General features: G+C 50.0%; 1 protein-coding gene across 1 annotated transcript in view; it reads right to left on the reverse strand.

The window, feature by feature from the left end:
* Positions 1-10,238, reverse strand: part of P3H2 (prolyl 3-hydroxylase 2) — a 74,939-nt gene extending 64,701 nt beyond the window's left edge. The window contains exon 1 of the mRNA XM_075716555.1: positions 9,786-10,238. Coding sequence (XP_075572670.1) covers positions 9,786-10,238 — 453 coding nt within the window. The remainder of the gene's footprint in view (positions 1-9,785) is intronic.
* Between the last annotated feature and the right edge of the window lie 338 nt (positions 10,239-10,576).

Here is a 10,576-nt window from a genome sequence, read left to right on the forward strand (position 1 = left end):
AACTTCAGTACATCTCCCCATCACACCCTCGGGAGTCCAGCCCTGACCTCAAAGAGTTGTGGGTTTATGCAGTGCCCTACCTGCAGTACTCTCATGCAGGATTTGCCCACCCTTGGTTGTTGCAGCAAAGCTGCAGGCAGAAGGCCCTCCAGATTCAAGTGCTCCTGCCTGTAACCTTGACAGGACACAGCACGGCCTCAGGCTCACCTTTCTACAGGGACACGATGTGAGATCAAGGCCACCACTGCAGCTGGTTTGGAAAAAAACATAGTGAAAAGCAGCATGTTGGTGCCTAACAACCATTTTTTGCGATTTTTCTGATTTTTTTTTTTTGTTTAAATTCCGTTGCAAAATCCCCATGTGCTGGGAGGGAGAGGAGCACATGCAAGACCCCGGGTGGCTTTGCACCAAAGAGGAGCAGAGGACCTGGCAAAGTGTCTCTATGCAAAGAAAGGAGCGATGCCACTTGGGAAGGTGGCAAGCAAAGGTTTGGCTCTGCCAGGGTAGAAACCCACCAGGCTTGTGTGGGTCAGCAAGCAGCCACGTTAGCATCAAGTGCCATTTATTGCAGCCACAGCTATTCCTGATGGCCGTGTCGTGTCCAGCCCCACTTACACCAGCTCTGTGCTGTAGTACCCGCACTCACAACGCTACAAAGAGCTCGGACACGCACATGCCAGAGAGCAACTGCACACAGCATGGTATCGCCCCGAACAAACTCGGTGATGGGAGAGAAGCAGCAGAGCACCTCGCACTGCTCCCTGGAACCAACAGCATCCCCAAAACATGCTTCTGATCTGCTACCAAATTTTAACTCCATACCCTAAGTATGCAATTTGCCGTAGTGGAAACAAGACTTTTTTAAAGGCGCAAATGGGAGCTTGGCTTTGGACCTAAATCCCAGGTTTTGAGCACTGAACGCATCTCCCATAGGAGCCCCTGTCATTCAGCACGTTCAAGGAAACTGTTCACTGCACAAATCTGATACTAGTGCCTTGGCATGAAACTCTGGGGACAGAGGTACGTTTTGGTGGTGCAGACAGTCCATTTCTGACAATGTCACTTCCTATTCTGCTCCTTCACGTATTTTCTGCCACCTCCCAGATCTTCTCCCCACCTTTACTAAAACCTTTAGCGCTCAAAGACAGAAATTTCTCCTGCCCATGGCTACCCCACATTTAAAACCTCCCGGCTGCCCTGCACCCCTGGTGCTAATGACACTGTCCCAAGCAGCCCGTCTGCAAACTCTGCCTGACCTGAGAACCAGCATCAGGGCAGGGAGCGGAGGGCGGTGGCAGCTGCCACCAGACCACCTCTCCAGGGGCAGCCTGTCACCTCCGTGCTGTGAGGGGACCCCTTCCTCGGTGTGACAGCATGGTCAGCGTGCTGTCCCGCACCCTATCTGCTTCCCATCTCAGCAGGCGCACAGACTCAGCCTTTCATCCAATCCTGAAAGAACGTGTTTTTCTTTTTTTTTTTTTCTTTTTTTTTTTTTTTTAAGTGAACAAGAAGCTACAGGCGAGTATTTGGTCTTCACAACCGATGGGCTGCAGCCAAACTCTGCCATATGTTCCAGCTAATACATGTGGGCTTTGCTTCCCATCCAAGAAAGGTAAAAAAGGACATTTACGAGCCGGGATTCAGCAGCAGCATGTGGGAAGGAAGGGGTGGGGAGGGATGCTATTTTTGTTGCTGTAATTATTCGGTGGCCAAATCCCTGACCCTTGACGTCAGCTCTGGAGGGTCTGTTTAACTGACCAGTTGTCATGGAAAGGAGGAGGACTGGTTGGGATGCACAGGCTGACAAGGAACAGCTCTTTGCTGCCTGAACCCACACACAGGCAGACCCCCTGCCTTCATTAGTCATCACCAGCTCACGGCCAAGAAATAAAAATGTCAATACCTTATTGCCGATACATTGGCTGGGAACAAAAGCATCCAGGCTACTTTGCACCCTCCTTCCTGCCATTGGTTACTGTTAAAAAGCACAGGCCAAATCCTGATCTCAGCTTCACCAGTGTAAAGGCAGAGAAACTCCACAGCCCTCACCTGGGTCACCCCGGGTTCACATCAATGTATCCAAACTCAGCCCGACCTCAGACCAGACTACACACATGGAAATATGCCATGTGCAGAGTACAGGAGTCCCCACTCCTCAGGAACAAACCCAATCACAATGACTAATTCATACCACCTCCAAAGCAAAAAGCTAAGATAAATAACCCCTGAATCCCTTGCTCCAGATGTCAAGCACTGCCTCGAGCCCTGAGTCCTGCTAGCAAGGCTCCTGCAACGCTCAGGAGGTTGGCAGCAAATGGCTCGGTTACTGACACGATGGTTTATCATTACTGCACACGCCATCCACGATGAAATCACCAGTTGTATGAGGAAATGGGAATAATCCTTGTCAAAACCTCAGGCACAGCTAGTGAGTACTGGTCATAAGTTTGCTAAGCAGGGCTAAATTGCATTGCTCATTCACATGCAGTTCATTATCAACTGCCATTAGTTATTCCTGTGGCCAAGGACAACAAAAGGACTCGGCAGAAGCCAAAGCAGAGCTCGCTAGGACATATGGATGAGAATTAACAGGCAGCGCAAAAAGCCATTTAACAAATCCCAGTGCAACCCAGCACATGGACAGGGCAGTTCAGCAGAAAGGCTCTGCCAAGGAGCAGCCAGTGGAGAAAGCTGTCATGAGATGAGTGATGAGCAAGGTGCAAAAAACCACAGGAAACTAAGGAGATAAAAGAACAGGGAAGGGGCAGGTTCCCAGGTTACAGCACAGCAGCAGGAGTCTGTTCTCCAAAGCCAGTGGGCTCTCCTGCACTATCGGTACCCAGTTTTTCCCGAGTTGGGATGTTAACCTAGTTCATGCATTGGGATGCCTTTAGATCAAGACCTCAAAAGATCCATTGAAATCCTGTGAGTCACAGTACTATCTTCTCCAGCCACGGCACCAGGGATTGCCAAGAAATAAGAGGAATCCAGGCTTACCTTTTTTTCTCCAAAAGATGTGAAATTTTGCAGGCTGGGAACTGCCGCCAGTATATTTTGGAGCCCTGGCATGACTGCATAGCTATGAGGTGAGAAAGAGGAATCTGGCAAGACAAAAAAAGTAGCCATAGCCATCAAATGGCTGATTACTAGCCCGTATGAAATTAGCTTAGCGGGTCTAAGACTAGTTTGTGCTAACTGCTTGTGTCCTGATTTGCAGCAGTGCTGAGCAGGGCTGTGCTAATTTACTATCAGTTGAAATGATGTGGAAATCTGCAAACACCATAGTTTTGCTTTTGGATTTGCTCTATTGAAAAAAAACAAACCAAACCAAACAAAAAAAAAAAAAACAACCCACCCCAAAACCCAGCAGAGTCACTACAACCATCTAGTCTAAACTTTTAGTACAGCACCAGCCCAGAGTCAAGCCCAAAAAGTCAAGACTGAGTTTCCTGTGAAGACAGTGAGGGAGTCCAGTGTAATTCTTGGTACACTGGTTTCAACTGCTAGCTCACTTTCACCACAAAAACATGTGCATTTGCTAGTGTCAGTATTGAACCACTGGGTCACCTCTTTCCCTCTCCGATAATACTTTCAACTCAAAATGAAACATTTTCAGAAACATTACAGTTGAAGTGGTCAGCAAGAACATGGGCAGCGGCAGTTGGGTCAGTGTCCTGGGTTTAGGGCAAGATATTTAGTCCTGTCCTAAACCCAGGACACTGACCCAGCCATCAAGACTCAGAGTTTTCCATCCCATAAACTGAGTTTATTTTTTTCTATGTAATTTTAACTTTCTGAGCACTAACATTTAATCTCTGGTGAAGACTAGGAATGCTCTCTCAGAAAATCTAAACAAAGAGACATTCCAAGACATTAGTTCTGGGATCTATTTATTTATCCAGTATCTGAGTAATATCAGTTCTCAAGATTAAGGATAAATAAACACTGTTAGTAGTAATAATCCAAATAATAATGATTATCTGACAGTTCTACTATATGGGATGTCTCTCATAAATCCTACGAAAACAAGACCAACTGATGGGGCAGACCTCACAGGACAGGTGGTGGCTGTGGTGAGAAATGGCCTCAGTAGGCTCCCACAAAGACTTTCTATTAGTGTGATTTTGCACATTATTCTGTGTCACTACCCATGAGACGCTGTAAGTGAAATCACCACCGTTCCCGCAAAGGCTGCGGTTCACCCCAGGACAGGACACTACTATCCACTTAAGCCCATGCAGCATTACAGCATAAAGGAAAACGGAACAAAACGTTCATGGAAAGTATCAACCCTTGAGTGAAACAAACCAAATTCTCAAAGCAACTACACTGGTGTGAATCCAGAGTTACTCCGTGATCCCTAGGTAGGTAATCCAGATGTCTGTCAAGGAAACAAAAGACTCTGGCCCAGTGCAACAGCGCAGAGATGGGCAGCAGCAAGTAGTTACTCGAGGTGGAAAGAATTTGGTGGAGATGTCTTAAGAACCATCCTGTTGTCTCACAAAGGGAGTTCATTACCTGGTGTGCAACAATCCAATCCACACACTGAGTTGAGATATCGATCTTTTTTCATTTCTGCACAAGGATGGGTGCTAGGTGGTAATTCCACAAAGCTAGCACACCGCAGAAGACTTTCTGTGCCTTATTTATACACAAAACTTACAGAGTTAGTAATCGTTCTTTTTACGATGATTGGTTAGTAATTACCATCCTATCTGCTCTTGGTCAACTATATTCTAATTAGCCTTGCTTGCTATGTAAATTAGCATGCATGCCCCTTATGGGTAGGGGGCCAAATCCTTTCAGTCCTAAATTGAGTCAGTGGTCGTGATCTCCCCCTGCCATAATTACCTGTCCCCCAGTTACTGTTATTCAGCAATCGTCCAGTTTTTCTCGCACCTGCTGGGGTAGGATGTTCCCTTTTATCAGGTTGTCAGTACTTCTTCAAGGTCTAGTTGCCCCAGGATGTCTTTGATTAAAGGATACTGAATGTTTGCTGCTGATTAGGGATGGTTAAGTGTCCTTTACTTGCCAGCTTACAAAAACATCTTGGCCTGATACGATGTTAGCTAAGTTTCAGAGTTAGTCTTCAACAATCCTGAGGCTTGCTACAGGCGCTCAGAGACAGATGCCCAAGCATGGCCGGTGATAAAGCTCACATAAGCACTGACACAAGACAGAACGACCAGCCTGGAGTGGTTAGAGGCCTGGTTTTATATACACAAGTCTCCTCCCTTGAGTTTGGATTCCCATAAATAGGGAGTTTTCAAAGGCAGAACTGGAATAGGGCAATAATCTGTATCACAAAGGCTTCTGCAAGTGTGGGCTCCCTGCTCTGTTTCAGTTTTTTTCTCTCCTGTGGTCTTTTATCAAGTTATCATTGCGTCTGTATTGCATTTCAGCAATCCTGGTGGCATGAGTGGGCAGGAGAGCACAGTGCAATGCAAGGACACGCTCCCAGCAGTGCCTCCAGCGCTGCCCCATCAGCTGCAGCATGGAAGACCCAGCAGAGAAGATAACAGCACAAAGTCAGTGTTCTCCCCAAACAAGACCACTAGAAAGATTAAGCTGCTCGTATAAAGTTTGTATGACCAGAAAAATATTATTATTTTTGGACCAGGCTGACTTGCAGGAGTCAACACCAGAACTGGAAGCGATGCTCTGTCACAGGGTTCCGTGGCAGACCATCCGCAGCAAGCTCCAACACGGCTACTGAGTCAGCAGCTCGCAGCCAGCAAACGCTTGCATAGCGTATATAGTTTTCTCCTTCTCCACTAGCTCTCAGAGCTAGAAAACCCCCAAAAAGGGTGGGTTAGAAACATCATGGCCTGCAGGCTAGGTTTTAACAGAAACAAGATGACTAAGGCAGCAAAGAGATGAGGATGTGATTAATAAAATATTTAAGATGGCAAAGACCCACACCCACCTGCCGAGCCTAGAGGGTATTTCACTGACAAAGACCAAGCAGCCAGCACACAGCGGAGAGCCACCAGCATAAGGCAAACTGCTCGTCTGCCCATGTGACATGACATCAGAAACCCACCAAAGGACCTCTTCTCTGCAGGCTGGAGAGCCCACTACATGCACTACAAGAGTTAAATCTCCTTCTTGTCCTCATCACTAACCTCACAGAAGGTTCTCATCACCTTCTGTGTTTCCACATCTTCTCAAAACCGATCCCTCTCTAACTGCCTCAGCTAGCTGTACCCAGTATATTTCTAAATTACCTGAAAACATCAGCTATCCTAGGAAAAGGAGGAGTCTTCCTGCTACAATACATATTTGGAAGCTGCAAAGAAGACTTGCAAGGCATTTGGACTTGGGCTGCTTGTTCAAAGCAATTTGTCTACAGTCACTGTAGAGGCTGCAGTCAACCTCAGAGGCCTGATCCAGAGACCAAAGTCCACAGAAACCTTCAGCTGAATGCACAAGCTGTCCCATGTCCTGCAGTGCACCACAGTCTCCCCTCACATCATGCTAGAGTCACCAAAAAGACTCTGATTGCATCTGTGAAACAGAACAGTGGTCTTCAGAAGACCACTGTTTCTATCTCTGAAAAGTACAGAGAAAAAAATAAAATTAGGAAATAATTTAGGGAACTGATAGCATGACATGGATTTAGAGGCTGATGGGACATGTTCTTACAGAGGGATACCGTCGGCATTTAACCTAACCCCATCACCACCTTCGTGCACCTCTGCTGTGCTCTGTGAAGGAGAATCTTGAGCATCTGCTCAGAAGCAGGAGCAACGCAGCCCCGGGCAGCCACTGCTATGGTCCAGTATGCAGCAAAGAAACTCCCAAACCTCCAATTCTAATATCAGTTTTCCACCATTTCACTGCAGAGACTAATTCATGTCGCCACAACTGGGTCACACTGTGCTGGTGCTTGCTCTGCAGTGGGAAACCAGAGGCATAGGCAGACCCCAGCCTGGCCCCAGGGCACACGGGGTGGCTCCGCTGCTCCAAAAGCGGCAAAGGCACACAAGGTGCTGGTCAACATTTGGCCTGTGCATCTGTCCAGCAGGATTAAAAGCCTTTGCTTTTCATACCCCACAGGAGTGTTGCAAGGATTAGCTCATGTTTATGCAGCACCATTTTTCAAAGCACTGCACAAGAGCCAAACCCTTCGATTTTTTTTAATCTATTCCTTGCTTTGTCACTCCCTCCTGAAGGGATGCGTTTCTCCCCTCCTGAGAAACAAACAAGCACGAGGTCAGCAGGAGTGGGAGGTGGGAAGCACGTTCCAGGCTGCTCCTCCTCTCTCAAACCACAAATGCCACCAACCTCTGCAGCCTGTCCAGCCTGGCACCCCACGCAAGTGCCCACCATCCAGGCCTCCCGACGCAGCCCAGGGAAGGGCCGAACATGATCCACAGCAGGATGTTTGACCTCATCTCATTTCCTTTCGGGTTTCAAGGAGCAAAACAGGGGGGTCAAACAGCCACCCCTGGGGCCGTGCAGCCTGCCCACGCACCGACAGCAAGGCTGGGGGGTTCTGCACAAGCCCCACTTTGCAGCTTCCCCTTCTCAGATGAAAAGCCAAGCAGATGCTGCAGCCAAGGTCTCCCTGGAGGGTGCGCGTGCCGATGCATCCCAACCCTCAGGGAACATGCCAAAGCCTTGGCACTCAGCCTTGGCACGAAGGGATGGTTCACATCCGAGCGTATGTAAGTGCTAGACATTAGACCTCGTGTTTTGTGCAAGCGCAGGCAAACCCGATGCAGGGCATTTTCTTCCGCGTGCAGACACTTTGAGCTGGATCAAAAGAGCAACCCTGGGAACAGAGCTCACGCACAGGCGGCAGCAGGGTGAGGATGTGGACAAACTACTACAGGTTGCTCTGCAGAACAAAGCTCATCAGAGCGCTGCTTACAAAACCCAAGAGCATCCAAAAGGGTTAAAGCAAAAGGTATTAAAAACATAAACAGCTCTATTCAAAGAGTACCTTCCCTTGGGTACAGTGCCCAAAACCTGGGCATCCATGCAGATAGCAAGAACATCCGCTACTCCATCAGAGAGCAGCAAAATCAAAGTGTTAGCATGAATATAAAATCTCTAGACGTTGCAAAAGCAAACTAACATGAGTCACATGTAACAAAAAACTGTTTTCACCACACTGCTTTGATAAGTTTACAATGTATTTTTAAATGAGGAAAATAAAAACCTCAGACCCAGCAGAAGCAGAAATGGGAGAATAGACCATATTTTCCCAAATCATCTGGATTTTTGTACATCGATTTCACTGGAATGGGAGACAAAAACCCATTCCCTAATTCCAAGGAAAGTTCTTCAATGAGCTTGATGTGAGCAAACCTTTGTGACTCTGGGAGAGGCTTTGAATTCAGAAGAAGAAATCACTTAATTTTTTAGCATGGCACATTTAGTGTCACTTCCCACAGACGGTGACATTAGACAGAGCACCTTTAAGGGTAAGGACCACAGGAAAATTCTGCCAGCTTCACTGGGATTGCATATGAGCCAAATTATAGTCCCAGTTCACTCCCAGGATTTCTTTCAGGAACTCAATGCAGCACACGGACACTAGAGTTTAAGCCAATGCAGTTCTAGTCCCTGACTAGTAAAAATGGCATTAAAGCAATAACATAAGAGGAAGTATAGAAAAAGCAACATAGCTATGATTTTCCAAAAGGTTTTAAAACGCAGTAGCTGATTTTGCCTCCTGCTGCTGCTGCTGTGTAAGCACTGGCACTGCCTAAGACAGATGTTTGCTTCTCCAACTGGAAATGGATCTCAGCAGAATCACCTCCCCATGCTCCGCTGTGCAGGTCTTCACCTATTAAGTTGCCTATAGCAACTAAAAGGTTATGAATGTACTCAAATAAAGCAGAAATCCAGAGGGAAATGTTCCAGAAATGTTTTAAACATTCAGCTTGGCATGAAATAAAATTCCCACAGTTCCTGTCCTTACTAGGCATGAACAGGAAGACTTACTACAGGTACCTGGCTTGACAGAACACAAGTCTTGAACTAAAAGAAAAATACCATTAACTGTCCTGGCATGGGTTGTGTTTTGGGGTTTTTTTTGTGTGTGTTGGGGTTTTTTTTGGTGTGTGGTGAGTTTTTCTTCTTCTTTTTGGCAAGGAAATTCAAAGAATAACATCAATTTACTCAGGGAAGGTAACGGCTACAAGGCAGAAGTTACTGGGATAAGAGGATGATACTCAAGATGTCAGCGGCTGCTAAATACTGACTGGACAGTGTTATGCAAAGTATCCCGTATCACACAACAGGACAAAGACCATCAGATACCAGTAGCAGGGGTTATATACCTCCCAGCTTTGCACACACTGCCAGCTCCTGGAACACAGCATCAGTTCAGTTTGTCTGAAAGGGAAACAACTCTGGCAGAAGGCATCGGGGTGTTACTGGGCGGGGGGAGAGGCTCTGGGGGCTTTTCTCTGCGAACTGTCCACGGAAGACAGACCATTTTCAGAATGACACTGTGTTACGCCAAAAGACAAACAAAACCATCACTCCCCCAAAACAGAAAACGAAACAGGAGCAGCACAGGTAAGGCAAGGCTGGACAGAGTCCGAGCTGCCATCCAGGATGCTCCGCGTCGGGAAGAGGCCGTGGCCGCTGGCCGTACCCAGCGCTGAGAAGCGGGGGGAAGACACCGTACCTGGGCGGCTGGGAGGGACGGAAGGGGGGGGACCGCACCTGGGGCGTTTTGGGAGGATGGAAGATAGCCTTTTGGAGGGGGGCGGCTGGGAGGGACGGGGCGGGGGGGAGCGCTGCCCGGGGGGGCGGGCGGTGCCTACCTGGATGTAGGCGCGCTGCAGGTAGCTGTAGGGCACCCTGCGCTGGAAGTCGGCGCGCACCTCCTCGGCGGCGCGGTGGCGGGAGGCGGCTCCCAGGCGCGGCTCCTCGCAGCGCCGCACGCAGCCGGCGCGCCGCAGCACCGAGCCGAAGAAGGGCAGGTCACCGCCGGCGCCCGGGCCCGGCGCCGCCAGCCGCACCTGCCCGCGGCAGCGCCGCCGGCACCGCAACCGCGCGGCCCGCAGCTCCCGCCGGCTGCGCAGCGCCCGCTCCAGGCACCGCGCCGCGCCCGCGAAGTCGCCGCCGTAGTACGCCTCCACGCCGCTGGCGTACAGCGCGTCGAAGGGCTCCAGCGGGCCGCCCTCCCCCGCGCACCCGCCGCCCGCCCGGCACGCCGCCGGCAGCAGCAGCGGCAGCAGCAGCAGTGCCGCCCAGGGCCGGCTCCCGGCTGCCATGCCCGCCGTACCGGCGGTGCGGGCGATGGGGCCCGGTGCGGCGCCGGGGTCCGCCCAGTGGAGGGGGGGGGGGGGCGCCGGGTAGTGGGGCTCGGTGCGACGGGGTCCGGAGGTCGGGCTGCAATAGGGGGCCGTGCGGGGGGGCCCGGGGGTCCACCGCGGTGGGGTCCGGGGGTCCGTGCGACGGGAGCCGGGCACCGTGCAAGGGATCTCGGCGTAGTGGGGTCCGGGGGTCCGTGCGACGGGAGCCGGGCACCGTGCAAGGGATCTCGGTGCGATAGGGTCCGGGGGTCCGTGCGACGGGAGCCGGGCACCGTGCAGTGGATCTCGGTGTAGTG

This window comes from Pelecanus crispus, chromosome 9 (assembly GCF_030463565.1).
Source record: "Pelecanus crispus isolate bPelCri1 chromosome 9, bPelCri1.pri, whole genome shotgun sequence".
NCBI lineage: Eukaryota > Metazoa > Chordata > Aves > Pelecaniformes > Pelecanidae > Pelecanus > Pelecanus crispus.